The sequence below is a fragment of the Nasonia vitripennis genome, assembly GCF_009193385.2.
Source record: "Nasonia vitripennis strain AsymCx chromosome 1 unlocalized genomic scaffold, Nvit_psr_1.1 chr1_random0012, whole genome shotgun sequence".
In the NCBI taxonomy this organism is placed as follows: domain Eukaryota; kingdom Metazoa; phylum Arthropoda; class Insecta; order Hymenoptera; family Pteromalidae; genus Nasonia; species Nasonia vitripennis.
Genome location: NW_022279600.1, coordinates 506,013 through 531,680, shown reverse-complemented (window position 1 = coordinate 531,680; position 25,668 = coordinate 506,013). Strand labels below are relative to the sequence as shown.

Here is a 25,668-nt window from a genome sequence, read left to right as displayed (position 1 = left end):
TCTCGCTTTTATCATTTAGAATTTTTACACATTTCTCTCTATCAGATAAATAGTTTGCTAAAAAGCTTAGGGCACTGCTCCTTACATCATGACTCTCGAACTTATTCAGCAGTATTCTATGATCCACAGTGTCAAAAGCTTTAGCTACATCTCAAAGTGCTTTGATAATAGGCTTGCATTTATTAAGATTTTTATAAATAATATTCGAAATAAAGTAGAGTGCGTCTGGAGTTCCTCCTTTTTTTACAAATCTAAATTGTCTATCAGAAATTACATTACATTTCATTAAGAACGTACAAAGTCTATTGTAAATAATTTTTTCGAAAAATTTTGTAATGTTTGATGTGAGTGATATTGGCCTGTAGTTAGACTTACCACCACTATCACCACTACCAGTCTTCTATATAGGAATAATGCCAGATTTTCGAGTGCTTCTGGCCATGTCTATCGCTGAATACGGAGATTAAAAATATGCTCAAAAAGAATCATAACATGCTTTGCGATTACATATGTAAGGTGTTTGCATTGATTTTTTTTATTTATTTATTTAAACCAAGAAAAAAGCTTACATAGTATACATTCACATTGCGCATACCTGCAAGCCTTGTAGAGGTAAACTAAGTTACCTATGTACAAGCTTAGTATATAACAATAGTAGCAAAAAAAAATCGTTGAGTCAGAATAATATGTAGAACAGCGAAGTTGATGAGTATACTCTATATACTCCGCGCGATCAGTTGTGTTTGTACATTTGTAAAGACCGTACTAGATAGTAGGACGGGCTGCGCGAGTCTTACAAATAATTATTTATTTGCGAGAACTAGCCTTCGGCTCGAGAGCCTGTTCTGTTACTAAAGTTACATGCGGACTGTGGAATTGAGGATGTCCCACACTGCTAGTCTGCGCGGACGCGTATTTTGCGTGCGGACGGTATTCTGTCCTAGACTGCGTTTGGCGGACGTGTGAGTGTCCGCTGTACTTACGGTCGTTGCAGGCAAGTCGCTTGTGACACTTCGGTGTCATGCGGACTCTACGTTATGTCCGCTTAACTCGTTTCGTGTGTGGATGCTGATGGTTAGTCCACAAGTAAAGTACTCTTACCTGCACGTCGTGACTGCGAAGCTGATTCGAATTTATTTGTTCTGATTGAGGTTTAGTTATTATTATCAATTTAATACACAAGGGTTTTATTTATATTGATTGTTATGTTTTTATTAGCCCAGAGCACTTCATAGACGTTCAGTTTACAGAGTTGATAGAGATTCGCTATATTTAGCTTAGGATGTTGTCGTTTTACAGATGTATTTAGTAAGTTTAGTCTTATTTATTTATTAATTGTAAAGTACCTATGATTTATCTTAACAACTTACTATTATTATAATCCTGCGCACTCTAGATGGTTCTAATCACCCTTCGTGGCAGATGCTGACTGTATTATCTACACGCGTTCACGTGGCAATTTAAAATGGGGATGGTCAACTGCTCTTGCTAACGCCGGAGATTCCACTCGACGGACCTTAGCTTGTACTTCTCTCTGTGGCACTGATCTGTATTCAAAGAGCTCTCCGGTGTATGCTATGCCACGGGACGGATTTAGCACGCTCCAACACTAACACTAACAAACACCGCCGCTTCACCTTAGAATCAGTTGTAGCCGACAGTGAGTAAGTCACTACGCAAAAAGGCACTGCGTGGATCGGCTCCAGGATTTTTAAAGTCTCGGTACCGATTCACGCAGTTATGAAATTTAGATGAAAAAGATCGTGGTAGTCCAATCAGCATTCGCCACAAAGGATCGACGCGTACACCTGTAGTCGTCTTTCACGCGCACGAGGAGTGCTGACACAGAGGTCAGAGCACTCGCTCCGATTTTCGGCGCTCAGTTGTATAATGTCGCAGTCGGATGCAACTACGATCCGTATGCATTCTCTACGTGCTCATACGGTTGCCGGTTCGCAGGATGTACAAATATATAATTTAAGAGTATAAACGTGGGACATTACACATTCAACCTGGACTCTTTGGACGACGCTCCTATCCGTCGCTACCAAAGAGCTACCAGTCTTAAGCCGCGATTTCGGTCTTTATAGAAAACTTTGCCTTGAATAAATCGTGAGAATCAGCCAACTACAAGTGTCCTTCATTCGAATACACCCATCCTGTATAAGCCTGACTACAGCACAGCAGCAGCAATTCAGCCCAAGCAGTTAAACGCAAGCAAGTAAGGATAAATAAATAAAATATCGAATTTGCGACTTAACAACAGTAAGAAACTCATTCATATTTTTTGCGCCTCTATTCACGTATTGTCTGTAGCTATTATTGCAGTATCATCTGCATATGATGGAACTGATTCAAGTGGAATCTCCTTCAAAACATCATTTATATATAAAATAAATAGGAGTCGACGCCGACCTCTAATACCTATACAATACAGCTTATCTAATAACAATTTATGGTCGACTGTATCAAAAGCTTTAGCCAAATCGAGAAAAGCTACTATTGTTGGTATCGTTTTATCTACGTTATTATTGTACAGTATTTTTTGAGCCAATATTTTTCATAAAAGCAAATTGATGTTTGGAAATTATGTCTTTTTTTTTTTTTTTTTTTTTTTTGATAAAGTCATATAATCTGTTATAGATAATTCTTTCAAATACTTCAACATTATATATTACTGAGATAGGCCTATAATTGGTAATGTTGTGTTTTTCCCCTGCTTTATATATTGGAATAATTTCGGCCTTTTTTAGTGCATCTGGTCATATAGCTTTTTCTATGCACAAATTAAAAATATGCGTTAAGGGTACGGCAATATAATTACAGATTACTTTTAAAGACTTAGCATTTATTTCATCCACTCCACCATTTTTTAATTTCAATGTATTAATTATGTTTTTCACTTCATTAGCATTTGTAGGTTTTAGAAAATTAGACTTTGTATTAATATCCGGTAGTCTAAATTCAGCGTTATTGGGTTGATAATATTAATCCCTCAACCTTATTTTTTAGGTCATTTATAAGTTTATATATTCCTTGACTATTTGTTGGACGAATAAAAATTTTTATTATTATCTGGTGGTCTTAGTTAATTGACACCTGAATTTGGAATTTAGTTACTCAAATCATTTCCCACTTTACATTAATAATCGTTTATACGTACAACGCTTATTAATTTCACTTTCATAATAGCAATTTTCATAAGCATGTAGTTGATGGTAATTTGAATGTTGCAAGTTCCATGTTTCCGTCCATATTTAATACACGGCTTTTTCGACATATTTTCAATAAACTTTTTTAATTTCTCGTAATTTGCATTTAGGCTTCTTTCACACAAAATATTAATTTTTTTTCTTTTTTGTAACACTATTTAGGTTCTTGGTGTACTCTAGTTCATGCTCTACTCTTCACGCAGTTGAGACGTTTATCCTGTGATCGACGGGAGGAAAATTATTGACAGAGAATATTTTTATGTATTTTGTGCTGCTGAACACGAAACCGGCCGTCTTTTTTACCGATGCCTCAAGCGCTCGTCCCTAACCTCAAAAAACCAACCAAAATGTCTGTTTTACGCGGTTAAGAAATTTACGTCTAGAGGAAAATTATTAACGAAGGCTATTTTTATGAATTTTGAGCCACTGAATTTGAACACGAAGCTTATTTCTTTTGGTTTCTATTAGTTAAGTACATTCGATTAAAACCAAATGCCTTTAAAACCTATAAATAATTAGATGGACGGACCTTTACTTTATACCTGTTAAAAACATTTTTGGTCGTGTATACTGATTCATGGATTCAAAGAAATAAATAGATGAAATGGACTGATCCCTTTTGGAAAATGATTGAAATACCTGTCATTTTAGAAAATTTATTGATTTCATTAACTCGATTACGTCAATTCCATATGGCGTTCATAATGACCAAATATTAATAAACTTCACAAGTAATCAGAACAAAGCCCGCGTTGTAATTGAATTTATTCTGAAAAGCCTTAGTTGGGATATTCTAAAAATTACCAAAATAAAAAAGAAATTTAGCTGTTTAGCTATAAAATTATACTAAAAATAGTAGAGATCCGTAAAGAAGCATGCTTTACAAGATTTTACAGATTTCTACCCTTTTATATTTTATATTTTTTTTTACTTATTTCACATTTTGTGCAATCAAACATCTTTTCAATTTTTTTATTTTTTTGCACTTTATAACGTTTTCAAAGTTTAAAATTTTTAAAATTTATCAAATTTAGAAATGTTATTAACTGCAAAACAATGTAAAAATAAATATAAAAAAAATGTAAAAAGTGTATGATTCTGTAAAAAACTGTAAAGCATAGTCTAAATACAAACAATCTTTTATAGTGATTAACTATTTTTATTAGAATTTTATAACAATTTACAGTGTACAACTTTATAACATTAAATAAACGTTTTATCAAATTAATAAAATCCAAAAAGTGTGGACATTCGATCGTTTATTTATCGTTTTTTTCAATATTTCTTAAACTTTCATTCCAGCGTTTTAAAGTGTGGTATTAAAAGTTTTTAAAATGTTTTTAGAACCGTTTCATGTTAGGGCTATATTAAAACAGTCACTAAACATATTTATTGTTTATTTCATCATTATTATTGCCAATAAGATATTATGTTTGCAGTATACTTAATACTATCAAAATTTGGTAATATTTTGATACTCGCTAAAGAGAATTTTTATTGTAAAAAATATCAAAATATTTACTTATATTTTAATTTTAAATATTATGACATATAGTAAAGTTAGTTTACTTTACTTAATTTTATTTTCAAGAGATAAATATCATTATCATTTTTGTTAAAAAAACGAAAACAAGTTAAAAGATAATTTCATAGCGCGTGCACGTTCGGTCTTGCTTCGCTTGCGGTAAACATATTTTTCTAATCAGAATTTTTGGAAATATAAGTTACAAAACCTTCTCATCGAAACAACTTCATCTGCTGTCCAATGTAACCAACAAAGATTCTAAACTTTAAAAATTATTCTAAGCTTATAATTTTTTAATGATATTAATTGAGTTGTACTTGCTATCACTGTGAAAACGTTGCAGACGCTGCTCTTGTCTTTGATATATTTTCTGACGGTAAAGTTTTAGTAAAAATTGTATCACACGTTGTTTTACCTAGAATTCTTTTAAAATATTTAAATCAAAGTTTAGATTATTATTCTCATTTATTAAATTTTGATTTCAAGTATATTTAAAATAATATTATTTTGTATACTGTTGTAGTCCAGAATCTTTCTCTATAGATTAGTTTTGTTTCAAATTCTACAAAATTTATTAGCTGTTACTTTCCATATGGTATTTTTAATGACAGAAAAATTAGTTTGAAGCAGATACAATTAACTTTTAAGCTGATATAGCTTTTTTATACTTGTCCATGATTAATTGAAGCATCTAAAATATTTATAATGTCTGAGTCTACTGCAAAGCATTCTTTTCCAACAGTTCATGTTGACAGATGTATTAATCCATTTAATATTAATAGACATAGAGGTAAAAGTCTTCGCAAAGTTTTAAAAAAATTTTTGTTAGATTATTCAGATATACTTGAAACAGCTATGATTTGTTCATCTTGTAGAAAGTCGTACTCTTCTGTAAATTTTAATTTATCGATTAACTCTCTAAATGAGCCGAGTGAGGAAGAAAATGAAAGACGACAAAATAAGAGAATTCATCTGTCGAGAGAAACTCAACTAGAACAAATGTTGGATGGTCTGAAAAGTAAGTTATCTTCTTTACTTCCAAATGATCCATTGATAGTTTCTATTTTGACAATAGCACCTGAACGCTGGACATTACGCGATATAGAATCAGAGTTTAATGTCTCTTTAAGAATTGCAAAAAAGGCGAGAGATTTGAAAGATGAATTCGGTATCTTAGCGATTCCTGATCCGAAAAAAGGGAAAAGTTTACCTGAAATTACAATTAAAGAGGTAAACAAATTTTATGAATCTGATATTAACAGTCGAGTTATGCCCAATAAGAAAGATGTAGTTAAAATTATCGAAAATAGTGAAACTCAGTATGTTCCAAAAAGATTGCTACTATGTGATTTTATGTGTTGTACCGAACTTTTAAAGAAGAATGTCCACAATTTCCTATCAGCTTTAGTAAATTCGCCGAACTACGTCCAAAATGGCGTGTTTTGGCCGGTGGATGATTTTATTTCTGAATTGTCTTTGAGTTTAAAAAAACTTATACCATATCATTTCATCGCAAAAAATCAATCTAAATATATAAAAGATCAGAAGAACAATTTACAAGAGAACGACGGGCTTCTGGAGATGGATTATTCTGAAAATGTTGCTTACGTCATTCAGGATGCTGCTCAGCAATTTCATTTTAACAATGATTAGTGTACAATAAATGTTGCAGTACTATATTACAGAGAAGATAATGAAACAAGGCATTGTAGTTTTATAGCACTTTCTGAATGTACTACTCATGATACAGCCACAGTTTATATTTACAAGAAACGATTATTTCTGAAATAAAGAAAAGATTCTCAAAAACGAATAAGATTATATACGTCACAGATGATGCAAAGCAGCACTATAAAAATAGATATCAAATGATGAACTTGGTTAATCATGAGACAGATTTTCAAATAATGGTGGATTGGCATTTCAATGCTACTGCTCATGGAAAGGGTTCATGTGACGGAGTAGGAACCGTGTTAAAAAGAGAAGCTACTCGTAACAGCTTGCAGGCCAAAGCTACGGAAGCGATTTTAAATTCTAAACAACTTTATGACTGGGCGAGACAAAAGTTCCAAACAATCACACTATTCCAATTCACTATTCCAAAAAAGATTACGAAAAAACTTCAAGATCACTAAAGAAAAGATTCTCGGCTGCACCGTCTGGTACAAAAATTTCAGAAGGACATGTGTTTTTAGTTTCTCCCGACAAAAAAATTACTGTGTTTAGATACTCTAATGCACGAAGTCCATTATCCATAGTACAATATATAATTAAAAAACTTAAAAAAATAAAGTAATGCTGGCTTTGTAATAAAGACAGTCTCAACCCTGTAAAACGCAGAGAACTTTCATAGGAATCAATAAAAAAATTGCACAGTATAAACCATATTATCAGTAATCAGTTACATTATTTAAGTGCACTGAAGTAAAAGTAAAAAAAATAAAATTTAGCTTCGTGATCAAATTCAGTGGACCAAAATTCATAAAAATAGCCTTCGTCAATGATTTTCCTCTAGATGTAAATTTCTTAACCGCGTAAAAAAGACATTTTGGATGGTTTTTTGAGGTTAGGGACGAGCGCTTGAGGTATCGGTAAAAAATACGGTCGGTTTCGTGTTCAGCAGCACAAAATACATGAAAATAGTCGTTGCTTAGAATTTTTCTGAGCTCCTATGATTTCTGACAGCTTGATCATTTCGTAAAGTAGTAATTTTTTAAGTTTATAAAAAAGTACATAAAAAATGCTATCCCATATATATATATTTGTGTATAATATACAGATGATCGCAAACTGATGTTCTACTAGAAAAGAGAAGGTATTCCCCGGATAACCTTTCGCGAGCGCTATGCTCGTTACATACTAAGCATCCGGATGATTGGACAGTAGATAAGATCCACAGTTCAAACTATCGACCAGATTCATATATCAGAGAGCGAATGACTCCGTCAGCGCAGCGAAGCTTCGTATATGGCCAGGGCTATACCCCTCTCTCCAATACTTTATACACGAACGCCATCTACCTACGCTTAGGTAGACTATTACATTGTTGACGCTAGCGCCACATGGTCGGTAACTTGCTAAGACCAGGAAGTTATCCGTTGCTGCTCTCTTACCTACCAGGTGGGGCCGCCGTCTCAACTTAAGGTTTGGTTAGGCAATGCTATAAAAGCGGGCTATATCGCCTTTTAGTCATTTTTGAGTGAACCGATCCCTATTTGGGATTGGCCTGTAATAAACTCAAACATAAGGACTCTTGGGAGTCTCCCTCTCTTTCCCCCTTTTATGAACTGGGTAGTGTAGCCTTCACCGGGTTAAGCGGCCCTCCCTCATCCAGACTTGATCCAAGAGTCGACCTAGAGAGGTTCAAGCAGTGTCCGTTATGTAGGCAACGAAGAAGCCACTGCAAGGAGCCCCAGCAGGTCTTTCTGTATGCCTGCCTGCTTCACCGCCCACTCTGCCTACCTTAGAGTAGGCCGTCCTCCGCTCTGCTTTACAGAGAGCAAGCTCCGTCATACGAGCAGCTGCGTGGCACAACAAGCTCGCACACACGTCCTCCTCTGCTTGGCCTTTTCAGCCCCCCCCCCCCCCCGTCATTAACCAGCTTACATACCCTGGAGCTTGAAGGTCCTAGCCTCGGTTTTAGTGCTCAGGGTAGGTATGCTCAGTTCCGGAGGAATCCCCCTACTAAAGGGTCTCGGCTTGTATTTGCTGAATAATGAGGCCAGGCACATAGGTTCACCGACCTGAATCGTCTTGTATAATAGAATAGTCTCAAAGTAGAGCCTACAGGAATCGGTACGCAGCCATTCTAGACGCCTCCGGTAGGGATTAATATGTTGATCCCTTTTAACCCCGAAGAATAAATGAATGAATCTCATACAAGAATTGTTCTATCTCTGTAACCGTATGCGTTGTTCATTTAACACATCCAGGGCGGTCACGGTACAGTAGTCAATGTGTGGTTGTATAAGTATCTCAACTAGCCTTCTGCGGAGAGTCTCAGTGGTGCAGCTCCTAATAAAACGCAAGCTATAAATGGCTTTGTTAACTTTTTTTGTGATAGCGTCTACTTGTGGTTTCCAAGTAAGTTTGTTATCTCATACAACACCAAGACTTACGACTGTCTCACTGAATGGGACGATCACTCCGTCCGGTAACGGAACACCAGGCAGGTTTTATGACTTAATATCCTTAACATTTTTTATAGAACCAAAAAATATGGACTTAGTTGAGTTGCAGATCAAAGCTCCCCACCCAGCCAGAAACCAACCGTGCCGCTTCAATTAGCCGAGCCACGCCTTTTACAAAATATATCGAATGTATATCGAATCACATGTTCCTCGCCAATTGATCGTGTGCATTTCGATGGAATTATTTTTCATTCGCAATACGTTTTCAAGTTATAAAAGGCTTGACCCAAGCTGTAAAAATAAGAATTCCGTTATAAAATTATAAATAACAACGTAATTAATTATATTTAAAATAATCGAATCAAGTAAAAACATCGAGAGTTTGTCGCGCCTGTGCAGTGATGCTTTGAACAGACAGCAGCTTCGCGGTACATAACCTTAAAATGGCATTATCCCATTCACAAGTTTCGCCTTCTTTATTTAATCTGACTTGATCTTGTACGTCATCTGATTGGTCAATAGAGAAAAGGGCACGTTTGATAAACGATTCAAAATTTAAATTTGAATTCTGGTTTAGTTTTGGTACATACATGAGCTTCTAACCTCAAAAACCAATAGATAAACAGATGATAACTAGAACGCTCGAAGCGCGTCTAAAGTCGCTAGTATAAAAAAATTTGTGTGAGTGCGTAAAAGATGAAGCATGTAAAGTGGAATGAAATGAAAGAGCTCAGGTGTTTGGGTGAAGATTAAGTATTTTCCAGTTCTAAAAGGAATTTGTAGCTGATCGTCCGGCGGTGGTAAGGCATCGCAACTCACACTTGTAAGGAGAGATGTGCTTGTCCCTCCTTACATCATAGAGGAAACGAATTTTCATGTTGACAAGTCTCTGGAGTTGAGTGTCTAGTTCTAGGGTCAGGTCGCAGTATCCTAATGAGCAGTAGTCTATGGTAGCAAAGAGGGGCGCTTGCACAAGGTGTTGGCGCTGCCTGAAGTTGATACTCTTCTAAAAGAAGTATAGCTGGTACATTTTAATGAGTGATCACGTTTACATATTTGTGTTATAAGCTCTTTTCACGTAAGTTTAAAGTCGAGGAGTACACCTAGATTGCGCCCTGAGGATTCATAGTCGACCCGGGCTCTCACTATGTTGATGCAGGTGTTAGCAACGGTAGGTAAAGCATTGATGTAGTAAAGGATGCCCAAAACGAATGCCTTAATTTCAAGGACATTTAGTTTAAGGTCATTTTGTGCAGCCCAGCCCATTATCCTTTCAGCGTTAGCACTCATTTTGACAAAACAAGAACGATCCCTAAAGTTAACCCGCAAAAAGCATATTTTCTGAATATCTCAGCTTGAAATAGATATTTTTCAACAAAACAAATGCAAGGTTACTTCTTACAAAAAGAGCAAGTATTTCATGGTAATTTGAAGAGTAAGGGTAGCTTCCCCTATTTTTTAGAGGTTAAAAACATATCTATTTTGGCATATTTCTATAATAAAAGTTTTAACTGTCTAAAGAAAGTTGAAAAAAATTTGTAAACATCAACGATAGAAAAATAAAGTTGACCTCTTAAATGAGTAATATTTTGTATAAAAATTGTATATAAGGATTTTTGAGGACGCTCATTCCAAATCTGTTATCTGATTTTGAAAATTCAGAATGGCAGATCCAATATTGCAGACGAAAATGCCAAAAAAATTTTAGTTTCCATAGCAACCAAATAGCAATCTTTTGGCAATATTGTCTGAAGGTTACATCGGCAGATTCGTCAGATTCATAAATATTTCAGGCAGATTATTGAATATTCTTGATAATTTCCAGCAATACTGCTGTAAAAGGTAATGTCCGTTTTTGCATTGCGGTTCCAAAAAACAATAATAATATTGCATTGATACCTTTCGAAATAAACATAAGAACCCGTGAAAACGCTTATATAATTTTGCTTCCTCCTAGAGAAGCTTTGTAATAGTAAAATTTTGAATTACGTCAAAACTTCTAGAAAATACTTTTTGGTGTATTAGAAGTTCAAATCAAGTGTTTTAAAAAAATCTCCGCATGGATGTGTGTGTGTAGTTTTTTTTTTTATTTTTCTCTCGAAGAAAGAGGTATTAGGAAAAATCTTAGAAAGACCATAGCATGACCTTGTTTATGGGGTCGTCGAAAAAGCCCCATCCCCAATGTCAGCCGTGTGTCGGATTCACACCGACTAAACCCATCCCTCTTACGGCCAGGTGAAAAGACACCGAGCCGTAAAAAGGAACGCACTCTTTGCCTTTATCGACCCTGGGTAAAGGTGCCTAGCTCCATCTTCGATGCCCCTAAACCCCGCGGTACTACCGTCAAGCAATGCTTCGCGGGCAGGGGGGGGGGGGGCAAAAGGCTTTTGCGCGCTTCTGGTTGATGTGGTCGTCATCACTATAGTCATCCTTCATTTTCTCCTTCGCACATACACACATACGTACTCAGTCTCTTCGTCTTCTTCTGTGTTCTTCGTCTTTTCTGACTTCCTTGAGAATGTCCGTTGCATAGTTGCTGACTGCGCACCATCCATCCTCTGAGGTCAGCATTACCGTCATAATCGACTCGGGAAATACTATGATCTGAAGATAACTCTCAATTTCTTCTCGCTCCTAATGATATCGTGAGCACGTGCAAAAGACGTGCTCAACATCCTCTGTTGCATCCGAACATATTGGGCAGTTCGGATGGTCGTCCAGTTTGAACCGATGGAGGTACGCCCGGAAACATCCGTGCCTGGTGGAAAACTGCGTAAGGTAGTAGTTAACTTTCCCATGTCTTCTTCCAATCTAGTATTCTATCCTTGGTATAAAAAGATGAGTATATCGCCCCTTGCCACTAGCGTCCCATCTTGTTTGCCATTCAGCCATCGTCTTCTTTCTTGCGGCATCCCAGATCTCCTTCTGACTTTTGTTATTCGATCGTCTCCTAGGTTCGAATACGTCCTTTCTTTCCAACGCTAAAAGGTCAATGGGTTGCATGTCTGCTATAATGCAGAAGCATCGTCCGATACCGAACGGCAAGCGGACGCCACTCTTAGTGCACTTTGCCTATACACGGTAGTCAACTTTCGTGCATACGATTTCACCCGCATCGCATCTGCCCATATTGGGGCTCCGTATAGAGTAATTGATATGGTTACACTGGCTAAGAGTAACCTTCGCTTCTGAGTTGGCCCTCCTATATTTGGCATCAATCGTGATAAAGCAACACCAACTTTTGCTGCTTTATCACTGACTATTTGCTGATGCTGTTTGAAACTTAGTCTTGCATCGATGGTGTTGCCCAAGTATTTGATAGTTGGTTGAGAAATAATCACATGTCCATCCACCGTCAGTGTGATTTCCTCTATCTTCTACCTACTGGAAATGAAAATGACTTCCGTTTTGTGACTGGCTAGTTCCAGTCCCGTCTCTGTAAGCCATTCGTGTATTATACGGGTTGACTCTTCGGCTATGTCTTTCAACTCTACTTTATGTTTCGCTACAACCACTACTGCTATGTCGTCAGCCCATCCCACGACTGTTGCTCCTTCAGATAATTGTAGCTTTAGTACCCCTTCGTACATGATGTTTCAAGTTGGTGGGTCAAGTACTGACCCTTGGGGGACGCCTCCTGTAACTTTCTAGGTCTTGGTACCGTCCTCAGTGTTATATAATAAGATTCTGTCCTTCAAATAGTCGGACATCATTCTTCTTATATATAAGGGCACATCCTGCTTCCGGAGTGCTTCATGTATTTCACTCCATCTGGCCGAATTGAATTCATTATTGACATCCAATGTAACTATGGTGCAATACTTCTTTTTTCCTCCTTTCCATCTTTTCCATTATATCGCTGTTTGTGCAGTGTCCATCACTAGACTAACTGCGTCCAGGGTTGAACGCTTCTTTCTGAAGCCATATTGGTGTTCCGCAAATCCACCTTTTCCTTCTATAAAATAATCCATTCTGACGCAGATAATGCGTTTCAGGATTTTGCCTGGAGTATCCAGCATGCAGAGCGGTTTGTATTATGAGGACTCCTGAAGTGGTTTCTTTCCTTTTGGCAGAAGCACTAGTCGCTGTTTTTTCCAGTTTGTGGGAATGTTCCTCCTTCTAGACATGTATTGTACAAGTCTACGAAGACCTCTGGATCAGCGTAAGTAGCATACTTCAATGCAATATTTGGAATGCCATCCAGTACTGGGACCTTGTTGTTTCCTACCCTTCTGCAGGTGGCTAACAAATCCTCAATCGTAATCCGTGGGATAGCCTCTCTATTTACACCTCTTCTGATGACACTTGGGTGTTCCAGTTGCCTGGGGAATAGTGTGCTCACTACCCGGTGTGATAGTTCCAGGCATTTTAGTGGAGGCACGTAGCTTCCTTTAATCTTCTTCATTACTATTTTGTACCGTCAACCCCAAGGGTCTTGTTCGACTTCATCCTGTAATTCCTTAAGGCACCGCCTTTTGTTTTCGCGGATTTTCTTATTAAGACTCCTTTTAACGTCCTTCATTTCTTCTCCACGGGCCTCTACTATTTCCTGGCCTCTACCAGTTTTATAGTATTTCTTTCTCGACCATTGTTCTCTTCTTCTGGTCCAGTGGCACTAGCTACGCGCGTTCGCAATCTCCTTGTCCCACCAGTATACTGGTGGTCTTCTACTGTATGCGACTCTTCAAGGCATAGCAGCGTCACATGCTCGGGTGATGTTTACCGTCTGCTCCTCCGCCTTGCTGTTTGCCGTTCCAGACAGTTGCATTTCTTCTAGTGCTAACAGGAACATCTCCTTATCATAATCCTTCGTTTTCCAACTAACTCTATTGGTCGTTGTACTCGCGCTGAGATCCTATTTTAATATTCCTACCTCCATTATTATGGCCTAGTAATTTCTATGTGTGTAGTGCTCACTTACTGTCCATGAATCAACCGAGCCAATAAGGCTGCTACTAACAAACGTCAGGTCGACAATAGACCCTGCGTCTACTCTTCTGAATGTGCGGGTGCATCCTTGGTTAACTAGAATCAAATCTAGCAGAGCGAATGCTTCCAGGAGTACTTGACTTCTGTGATTAATCTTTATGCTGTCCCACTCTACAGCCCACGCATTAAAGTCGCCTGCAATCAGTATCTAGCAGTTGTTCGAACTGCTCGATTGAAGCGTGAGGTGAAGCGTAGCAGTTGTAAAAAGTGACACCTCCTACCGAAGCCCGTATAAATCCTTCTTCACAGATCTTCATTTTTTCACAGAAAGCAACGTTTCCACATGCCCAGATCGCTGCTTTATCCGTAGTGTCCATTTCCCACAATGGTTCGTCTAGATTGTATTGTTCGCACACAATAGCTACGTCTACCTCTTTCTCGCAGACATGCTGGTTGAGTAGGTCCTGTGCTGTCTCATAGTGGTTTAGATTTAACTGCACTATCCTCATTTTCGTTGGTTCTTTAGTACTTTTAATGCAGCTTGGTAGGCTGGGCATGTATAGCTACCAGCCGCATGGTCACTGTTTAATTCTCCATCCTTTTCCCGGCAGAGAACGCAACTCAACTCGTTCGCTGCATGTTTTTCCGTTCTGCACTCAAAACAGCATTTACTTCTGTTGTACGTCTCTGTACACTTTTTTTGCGATATGGCTAAAACCCAGGTCAAAACCCATCTCTTGACTGATCTCCCTGATTCTGCAATCAACCCAACTTACTTTAAGTTTTCCCCTTGCGATCGCCTTTTGGGCAATCTGGGCAGGCAGCTGTACGACGGCGGTCTGCGTATCTCCATAGGTTTTCCGGAGGGTCTTTACAAACGTCTCCTCTACTACTTTCTTCTCTTTTGAGAACTCTTTACTCAGGGCTTCTAGAATATTTTGTTTAGAGGTAAGCATGTCAAGGTTTTTTATTTCAAAGACCACTTCATGTTGAAGCCTCTTAATTGTGGCTTCTTTTACTAGCACCGCTTTAACCGCTTCTTGAAGTTCCTGCGTTTTCATTTCTTTAGTGCGTCGTAGCTCCAAAAAATGTTCTCCTGACACCGTTTTGCGTATCTTATTTACGCTGTTAATAAACACCGTCAGATTGGGGTCCGCTTTTATTTTCCTTAAAATATCAGCGTACGAATTTCCTTCAGCAGCTTTTATAACAAGTGCATCAGGCCTAGTGAGTCTCTCTTGTGGTTTTCTAGTGCCATTTTCGTTCTTGGCACCAGTGCTTTCGCGTATCTCCTTTTTTCTCTTCTTTTCTTTCTTTTTCTCCTTTCTGGTAATATTCTCTACCAGGGTGGGTCTGCTTTTTCTTCCGAAGACACCTGCGTTCTTGTCGCCACTGCGTTTGATGCTTCTATCGTCTGTGATGCCTTGTCCTCCTTCTGAATATGCTGCTGGTTCAGTAACATTTCCGCTTTTCTTACCATGAATCCAAGGCTCCACTTGCTCTTTTCCCGCGCCACTTGTCCTCTTTCAAGCCGCTTTACCTGAATCATAATCGCCGATAGATCGCTTTTAACAGACTTATGAATGTTGGATGCGTTTGACGCAACATTATCCATAGAGTCGAGCCTGCCTCGGATCTTCTCACATATGCTTTCTCGTTCTCGCTCAGCATCCCGGATTTTATTCCAGATCTCGAGAGCTTCTTTTCCTGCTTTCTTTCCTTGCTTGGTTAAATTATCCATGATCGATAATAGTCTTCATCCCGGTATGTGTCCGACTACCCTCGATCTCCTCGTCTATGGAGGCAGCTGACATGGCCCTAACACATGACTGTAAGCGGTTCCAGACTTGGTACATCATACCAGGGTATAGCACGATACTGCCATAGCCCACCTCCACTTTCTCAAACCTCCCACCTCAAACAAAGTGCTTGGCTCTCTGGAGAGTTTCTGGCAGACATCAAGCAATATCACGCACTCACCCAGCCGATTGACCGGTACTGGCTATGTGACCGGCCTCCCGTCTTGCCGTTAACGGGAGCCTAAGATGGTTCAGGTCACTTTGGTTCGCAACCTCAGATTGCCTTCCCACCCAGGATCTCCTTTTGGCAGCTTACGGGTCGCACCGCACGGCAAACGCGGTGGCCTGATTTGGGCCCCACATACAGATGTCAGGCTTACCCGCGTGTGTGTGTGTTGTATGTGTGTGTGTGGATGTGTGTGTATGTATACCGTAATATTTCTGGAACTACTCCGTCAATATCAATAAAATTTAACATGCATATCTATTTTTGAATTCTGAATTCGGGAGAAACAGTTATTTTTGTATTTTCTCAACTATTTTTTTATGCCCATTATTTTATTTTTGAAAAACACTATTTTGCGTTTTTTCCAATCATTCCATTGTTACAAACAATTCAACTATAATGCATTCAAAAGAAAAGAAAATTACCTACTTTTCCTCGTTTGGTCTTTGGGATCGACTGTTTTGTTCGGCAGATAAAATGAAAAAGGTGATTTTTTAAAATTTATATCTCTGTAACTAAACATCATAAACTCGCGAAAAAAATCATGTTGATGGGTCACGTGTCAAAATATATCCCATTAAAATTTAAAGTGATTTGACTACTTATTTTTTCAGTAATAAATCGAAACCTGAAAAAAATGAGTTTTTTTGTGCCTTGATTACGGACGCAAAAAGGCCTTATTGCACTTGAGATTTTGGGAAAAAGTAGATATTTTATTTGTTTTGGCTAAGTTCATTGCCCAGCTTTTAAACTCCTATGGTTCGTAAGATATCAAGGTTTCAAATTGTTTTTTAAATTTTTTGATTCCTTATATTTCTAAAACAATGTAGTCAAATGCTTTAAAATTTTATTTGGTGATTTACCATAAAAAGCTATCTGTTGCTAAAATTTTTAACGATTTTGTCAGGCGGTTCTTAAGTAAAGAGCTAAAATGCAAACACCGATTTTTCTCAAACCTTGGCTTCTTCTTGTAGGGGTGTCTTTACAAGGCGTTAAAGTCCCTCCCTATAAATTCATGTCATGCTGATATATATATATATATATATATATATATATATATATATATATATATATGTGTGTGTGTGTGTGTGTGCGTGTGTGTGTGTGTGTATTAGGGTGGCGTTTATTTCCCAAAGTGCTCGAATACCGACTCCCATGTCGACAATTACTTCCTTATACCCAAAAACTATGAATGCAACAATAAAATTCGGTTAAAAAAGTTTTTAACACGACCTAGCTTTTAAAAAACGTTTTTTTGCGCATTTCTTCACAATTTTCATTTCGTCAACGTTCATACCTTTAGGTTCTTATTTCTCTATAAATTGTTTTTTAAACCTGATATAGTCTTATATCATCTCTTTGAGTGAAAGCAATGTGCCCTGCGGTGATTTGGGACGAAAAAAATTTTTTTGACTAAGGTTCAGCTCCTATATTATTGAAAAATTCAGAAAAACGTTCTTATTTTTCTCGTTTTTTAAGAATATCGATGTGTTACAACTAATGGATGTTAAGTAACTTATACTGCCCAAAAATAGAGACGGAAACCTTTAATTTTGTCGTATTTTTACGACTCTAGGTGTTATCGTCTCCGAGATATGCTCATTTGGTAAGAAAATCGAAATTCCGCGAGTCCAAACGCTAACTTTAGAGCGCAAAAATGTTTAGTGGATTCCCTTTCTCTCATTCCGGATTTGTTAATGATTTCGCTGCTCGTTGAAACGAATGAATTTAAATAACTTCTGAACAAGGAAACATATGCGAATGTAAACAGTGTACTCAGGTTTTAAATTTAATGCGAAAAACTAAACCGATTCATTAATTACTGATTTTATTAGTAAGCTGTTATAATTTTGATATCGATTACATTCTTTCAATATTCTTTTTAAAAAAATTCAGCAGATCCCTGTATAGAGATGAAAAATGGCTTCTGATTAACAGAATTTGGATCTGTCTAATATAACTGAGATATTGATTTCAGCATTTGATAAAAATTATCTGCCATCTAATTCAGATGCTCTTAGAAGACTACTGTTCAAAACTCAGATTGATAAATCTAAACTAGTTGATGCTCTTAAGGTTGTGATCAAAGAATTAAGAAATATATAGGAAAAATCGTTAATAAAATTGAGAAGAATAGATCTTTGTGAGGCAAAGTTACGTATATTGTATTACTCCGATACAGAAGTAAAAATATTTGAAAATAAGAGTAAGAAAGTCATTGAGTTTCTTGGGCAAATGTTTAATATATTTGACGTATCCCAAGATTATTTAATCAAAATACTTAGGTCATTAAATAATAAAGTAAAAAATGAGTTTCTCTCTAAACCAGTTGTATACAAAAAAAATAAATTACCTATGCTAGACTGTATAGAAATGTCAGGTAAATGATGCTCTTATAATTTGGCGATACTCAAACATTTTTTTCACTATTATATTAATTGCAAATAATGATATTTCAGATTAAGAAGCCTTGGAATTATTGAATGAATCTCCAGAAGTAATTAAGTCTAAATCGGAACTAAGCCAAACATTTAGCCAAAATGCAACGATTAGTGAAGGTGCTAATATAACTTCACATCATAGTTCCGTTAATATTTCTGGTAGTAGTAAAGACTAAGACAGTACCAAGTAAGTGTTTACTTCACATCAATGCAAAAGCTAGATGAATGCTTTAAAAAAGTTTCTCGCTTTAAGCCTAACCTAATCTAAAAACGTTTCTATTTGTTCTGGTTCTATCTATTATTATTTAAATGTATCAAAAAATCTACTTAGGTGGTAAGACGTCTATAAAATTATTGTCCAATTTTTATCTGTACAAATCGAAATTGGTAAGAAATTTATTTTAAGGTAGTACTATACAAACGTTGCAAGTCAAAGCAAGTCGATATTTTATTTCTTCCCTATAAAAATAAATACATATTTTTTGTATATATCTTTAGTACGTACTAAAAACATGTAATTTGGCTGGTAATACATATTAAAAATATGTACTGATTTGGGACTGACTATTTTAAATATATTAAATATAAATATAAGTATTTGATGTAGCCATAAATGGTGTTATTATCCTTATGGTACTTCCATTTATGGCCACATCAAATACTTATATTTATATTTAATATATTTAAAATAGTCAGTCCCAAATCAGTACATATTTTTAATACGTATTACCAGGCAAATTACATGTTTTTAGTATCTACTAAAGATACATACAAAAAATATGTATTTATTTTTAACAGGGTTATTTATTCTTGGCATATTCTTAATAACAGAAGTTGCATATGTCAAGGTATAATAAATAATGATTATATAGTCTCATTAAGCAATTATTCTAATTACCGTAATTATCAATAAAAAGTTTCACATAGAAGCTGACTTGAGTCATTACTTGAAGTTAAGTATTTTTTAAATGAGAGACAAAAGAAAATTGTAAAACAAGCAATCGTAAAACAAGTAATCACTAAAACTCTTATTTTGGGCTCTCATTTAAAAACTATCATAGCTAGAGAGCTGAAATTTTATATGTAAATTTGTTTTGACATGTTCGAACAATATATCAACTTGTTTTTATCTTAGCTCATATAATTTTGATTTTCATATCGGACACCTGTATGCAAAATTGCACGCTCGAGCCATAGGGTGTGATGCGAGAGATATAACAACAACAGTTAATTAAATGCTGTCATCGTAGTCTGTTTCTATACAATTTTACAAGTTTCTGTGCAAAAAATTAGATATATAACTTTAAACACTGAATGTAACACCATAATATTAAGAATATGCAAGAAATTGTTTCAGGGATTAAAAGCACTTTTAATAAATTATATCATATATGTTTTTAGGTTCAGATACGTCGCAGCAACTAACATTCAGTGAAGACACATGTATAAGCTCGCGACAATAATGTTGAAATCACCGTTAAAAAGAAAATTGTAGAATCACTGCAAAGCCATCCGTCGGATGATGAAGATCAAAATGTAAAAAAATTTGACACGTCTGAGCAGGGCATGAGGGCACTAGACGACAAAACCCTCGATTATTTTACAAATAGTCAAAGTTTGAACTATTTTACGAGCTTCAAAGGTTTACAAGTTTTTGAAATATGAATGTAGGTTATGGGAGAACAATCTTTCGTGCATAGTGTCGCGAAAAAATAAAACACCTCAAGGGTAGTGAACGATTGTGCCAAAAGGGTAGTTTATTTGGCTAAAGAGTATGTGAATTCCCGTTCTTAAGATGAAGAACAAGAAAAGTTGTGGCGCCTCGGGCGCTTCCCGCCGAAAGCTCTGATGGCGACAGGAAGCGACAACGCAAGCAAGTGCTGCGCCCTCGCAAAGATTTGGATGAGCAGGGAGAGATAGCGGAAATCTGAGCGGGGACGATCAGAGCCGCTCGAGCCACACACGAGACCACACCGAATCTACAGCTCCAAATCTCCAAACACGCAAGGTGCTTGCCCAACGACGCCACGGCCGAGGCGAGCGGCAGCGGGCATTTAGAAGTTTTGGTTCTGCTCAATAAACGCTCAAACTTTGTCTTAACAACTGTGTTGCTTATTTGGCTCTTCCCAACTCGCGCTGAACCTTGCTGAACACCGCTGCTGTGAGCGAGGCGCACATACCGACGCCGAGCTCTCTCTCGATCGAGTCGACAGCCAGCCCTTCTTCGAGGTGAGTTTCACCAGCATCTTAAGGGACGCAGGACCTGGAGCGGAGCGCGGTAGCCTTCCCGCTTTGACGCCAACCGGCCATAACAACATCATCGGTATAAAGTATCTTCTTCAGTTTGTTGACAAAAGCCGAAAAAACTTACTAGCTAATTCTGATAAAAAGAAATTAATAAAAAAATTCAAAACTGAATAATAAAATGATAAAAATAAATAAAGTTTGTTGTACATTTGTAAATATATTTTTTGCTTTACTTGAAAATAAATAATAGTATTTTAAATACTCTTTTAATTTTATTCAGAACTAATAACCTCTAGAAAAATGAAATAATAGTATTTTATATGACAATAGACAAATCGTAGATTTGTGCATGAATATTTTTCAGAGATGAGTTTCCGGGAATGAGACAAAAGAATAAAAGTTTTCCTTACAAATAAACTCTGCAGGATTTTCTGCAGTAAATCCTACAGGTAATCCTGCAGGATATCCTGTGGGATATCCAGCAGGAAATCATGCATGCATATTTCGCGGTTTTTCCAGCAGTATCCCCTGCAGGATTTAAAAAAAAAATATTTTTCCAAGTAACCTACAGAAATTCCTGTAGGGATTAAATGCAGGAACTTGTTAGATTGATTTTTCAAATATTGTTTCAGTAAAATACTTAAGAATAAAATATTCCCATGAACTACTTAGAAAAAAAAATATATATATATATATATATATATATATATATATATATATATATATATATATATATATAACTGTTCACATGACGATACTTTTTCTAATTATTATTATTATTATTCCTTTACAGAGCTACAACGAAATATTAAATGCTGATTTTGGGAACATTAAGATACCACAATTACAGACCCATGTACATGCACAGCAGCCATGTACCAATCCATTTCACCAGCATAATTACGATTGGTAACGATGCCAACTAAAAAATTTACCTTTTTTATTGCATAAGTATTCAGGAGCAAAAGGCAATGAATGTTATCACAAAGTTCTCTGGTAAAAATTATAGAAAAGTTAGCGAAATAAAATGCTGTGTGATTTAGGTGTTTTTTTTTTCTAGGCAAATAAAATTAATTTTTGGTAAGTTTTAATCTCACTATTTATGTCACAAATGCCTTCAACTAGATGATCCAAAAATTATTTTTTGTAACACATGCACGATTTTCGCGTTTTTTGACCTAAAATTAGGGACAAAAGTAGTTATTTTCCGACCAGCGGGCGCATAAATACTTTTGCGCCCGCTAATTTCGAGGAGCCGGCGTAAAAGTACTTTTGCGCCCGCTGTTACCGGGCGCTATAAGTATTTTTGCGCCCGCTACACAATTCATTGGCAAATTTTCTAAACTTGCAAGAAATTCAAGTGCAGTTTGAAACGCGATAATCAAAACATGCGTTACAAAAAATATGGTGTGCACCAAAGACTAAGCGGGCTTTTTGGCATCGTGTGGTTGCAGTACTTCTCTGCGGCTCGGGCTAACTCGACTTGACTTGTACTGCCAACTCCACACTCGGCCTAAAAAAGACCACTTTACGCCCTTGGTACGCAATATACTATTTACACTCGATTTTGGCATATTGTTTTTTAAATCTATTTTTTATTCTAATATTATTAATAAACCTGTACTTAATACTCAATAGTTGTAGTAAATAATATAGTTTCTGATTTTCGTAAGACATGGGCGAAACCATGATACTACTACGAACTTTGTTCGATTTTTCAAAACGTGAAAACTATTCTACTCATTAACATTTTTTTAATGATTATTTTTTATTTTAAAGTCAAAATAATAAGATAATATTCATAAAAAAGGTGGTTCAAGCACTTACAGTAAAAATATTTAGTGTATTTATGTAATTGTTAATCATTTTAAATTAAGGTCAGAGAAATATACATAAATTATGATTGATAAATTTCAAAACTGTGATATACTCTAGGGACAAAATAGCTTTAAATATTCTTGATTTCGTAAATTTCCCGTGATTACATGTCATGACACTGTACCGCATTTTTTTTGAGGGAGGGGGGCTAGACCAAATTGAAATTTTTTCGCAAAGATGAGATAAGATCCTATAAACGATTTTATGTAAGATCTGGTTTAAGATCTTGTCCAAGATCCTATAAAATCTTATCATTGATTTTTAACCATGAACCAACGTAAAATCTCACATGAGATTTGATATAAGATCTTACTTTCATAATAAGAAAAATTATCTTTATCAAATATTTATTCAAGATCTTACCTAAGACCGTGTACAAGATTTTGCACAAGAAAGTATATTCGATCTTTTACAAGTTCTTACATAAGATCTTACATAAGTTCCTTTGTAAAAACTTGTTCGTTAATGATTTACTTAAGTTTACGTATAAGATATTGAGTCAATTGTCAAAAAAAGGGTTTTTCTGTAAGTGTAACATCCCTGGTGAAATTATTGACGTGATTTTGTGATGTATTAAAATTATGTGTTTCTTTATGTAATTTTGATATGTGATTTGTAAAGTCAGTTTGTTATGCATTGATTTTGAATGTTTTATTACGTAATTTTATGGCTTTTTTAGAAAAATTGGAATATTTCAGCTTCATGAAATATTTTTACGTGATTTTAGTATGTCATTGAATTACATAAATATTTAGTTCTAAATACTTACTACTAAATACTCTCAAATACTTTAAATTTGTTAAAACGAGTGGCCATATAGGTACTACTATGCGGATGGTAGTGCCGAAAATGAGGGCTAATAAGTGATGAATATTATTTTCTTATATTCTGTAATTTAGTGAAAGAATTAAAAATGATTAATTTCTAAGTCATAAGCCCTTATTTTCTGCACTATCATCCGCATGGTAGTACCTATATGGCCACTTATTTTAATACATTTAAAGTATTTAATAAGAGTATAATTATTTCGAACTAAATATTTATGTAATTAAATAACATACTAAAATCACGTAAAAATGTTTCATGAAGCTGAAATATTTTAATTTTTCTAAAAAGTCATAAAATTACGTGATGAAACGTTTAAAATCAATACATAATAAACTGACGACACAAATCACGTATCAAATTACATGAAGAAATACGTAATTTCAATTTCTATGTAACTTCTGATATAAGATCTTTTGTAACACCAAAAGAAAAACCTTTTCATTGATAATTTACTGAAGATCTTATGCAAGATCTTCTGTAAGATTTTGAGTGAAATTTAAAAAAAAATTGTTTTTAAAGTAAAACATAAGTTTTAACATATGAACTTGTGTAAGATCTTGTGTAGAAGATGAATTTTCTTATCATGAAAATAATATCCGTATGAAATTTTATTTAAGTTCTTAAGTAGGTTCGTGGTTGAAAAGGATAAGATCTCGTGTAGAATCTTGAACAGAATCTTATACCAGATCTTTGTTCGTGCGATCTCATCTCAGATCTTGCAAAAAATTTGCAATAGGGGGAGCCGCTGTAAGTTAACGTATCGGAGCGAACATGTGTGTACAAATATTACCGGCAAATCAAGAACCTTTGACATTATTTTGTCCCCTTAGTGTATTTTACTAAAGTACTCAACAACATCTGCTAGACTTGTATTATATCAGATTTATAACGTTTTTTTTTAAGTTCGCAATCTTTAAGGATTTTAATTAGTAGAATAATCTTATTGGCATTATTACTGAGTAAGATTTTCGTAATTGATTTAGGAATAATATCGTTTTTTTATTACTAGCTTTAATATTTTTCAACTCCAACCATTGGGTATAAGTTTTATGTCATACCAGATTCATAAGAAAAAATGAATTCTGTGAAAAGTTTGTTTATATAAAACTAACACCAAAACTGCAAATTTTAAAAAAGATATTTTTGTATAATACCTGTGTGAAAATAGTTTTACATTTTTGAAATGGTAAAATTAGAAGTAGCTAATCCAAAAATGTAAGATAGCTACTTACCAAAAATTAATTTCTACTACTATCAGAAATTATGATCATACAGTGTTTTAGTGGAATTTTATTTTTGGATTAAACTATATTCTGCAGTACGTTTTGAGGCATACACTTTATCTATCACACACTGAATAAACTGCGTAAATAATAAAGATTTGTAATTAGGTTAGTATAATGGAGAGAATTTAAAGTGTGTTTTTGAATTTAAAGTTCTTGTTTTATTTCTAATATTTTAAGGGTTGTTATGTTTTAATATACAATAGGCTATTATGTTGTTCTAAGTTGGTGACTAGGGCAGTTATATTCTGTTACGAAAATAATGAATAATTAGATTTTATCGAATACATATCATGATCTAATGAAAATAAATTTGATGATTCATCAATAGTTCCAACATAAGCAAAAATTAGTGATTATGTTGTATGTTAAAAGAAAATTTTCTAAACTTGTACAAAAATACTTCCACGAACGTATATATCATATAACTTCTTACTAAAATCCTACCACAACAAAAAGATCAGAATGTATTTATTTAATGTACCTTAAAGTACAGGTGTACCAGTATCATTTTATGTAATAAAATTTTTTTATAAATCATTATTTTATTTAATTAAAACAAATTTTAAAAATATATTATATATATATATATGTGTGTGTGTCTCTCTCTCCCATATTATATTCTAACCATATCTATGTATCAAATATATCTGCTTTTGTAAATACATTGTCTTTTCAGTAGCAAGGTAAGCAGGAGAGCAGACAGCCCTTCGGACGTATACAGAGGGAGAACCGCACGCGTGCATGGGTGCGTCACCAAAAATCTGAGTGAGAGAGAGAGAGAGAGAGAGAGAGGCCACTTAGCAGTCAACCGCCGAGCTGAACGGTCGCGCTATATAGTCCGCTATTCATTGTCACGGCTTTTCTGGATTCCGCGAATTCTAGCTTTAGCGTGCGTGCGAAATCAAAGGAGTTGCTGCTGCTACTCCGGCGTGCATTTGCGTGTCGCCGTGTGGAAGTTCTCCAGTGAAGCTGGACTTGCATCAATTGTTACGAGACGTGCTGTCAATCGCCACTCGTCGTCCAGAAGCACCCGGCCACGCGCACACGCCAAGGCCACGAGGCATCCACCCGGCTGCACAGCGCGTGCATCTTCCGTCCAGCGCCGAAGCCACGAGGCATCCTTGCGAGTTCGCACGAGTTGCAACTGCAAGTACCGGCTTGATTGTT

The 25,668-nt window shown here is 35.8% G+C and overlaps 1 protein-coding gene across 5 annotated transcripts in view; it reads left to right on the top strand.

The window, feature by feature from the left end:
• LOC100117424 (major facilitator superfamily domain-containing protein 6) overlaps positions 1–25,668 on the top strand; it is a 380,954-nt gene that overhangs the window by 297,617 nt on the left and 57,669 nt on the right. Inside the window, exons 11-13 of one of the 5 annotated variants that reach the window (XR_004226442.2) lie at positions 17,800–18,201; positions 18,281–18,449; positions 19,664–20,621. The exons of 2 other annotated variants lie outside the window; for them this stretch is intronic. Coding sequence is in view for 2 of the 3 variants with exons in the window: in XM_031921502.2 (XP_031777362.1) it covers positions 21,303–21,422 (120 nt within the window). In the remaining variant the exon portion in view is untranslated. Of the gene's footprint in view, positions 1–17,799; positions 18,202–18,280; positions 18,450–19,663; positions 20,622–21,302; positions 25,039–25,668 lie in introns of those variants that run through there. 2 more of the 5 variants (XM_031921502.2, XM_031921507.2) reach the window with 2 other exon arrangements.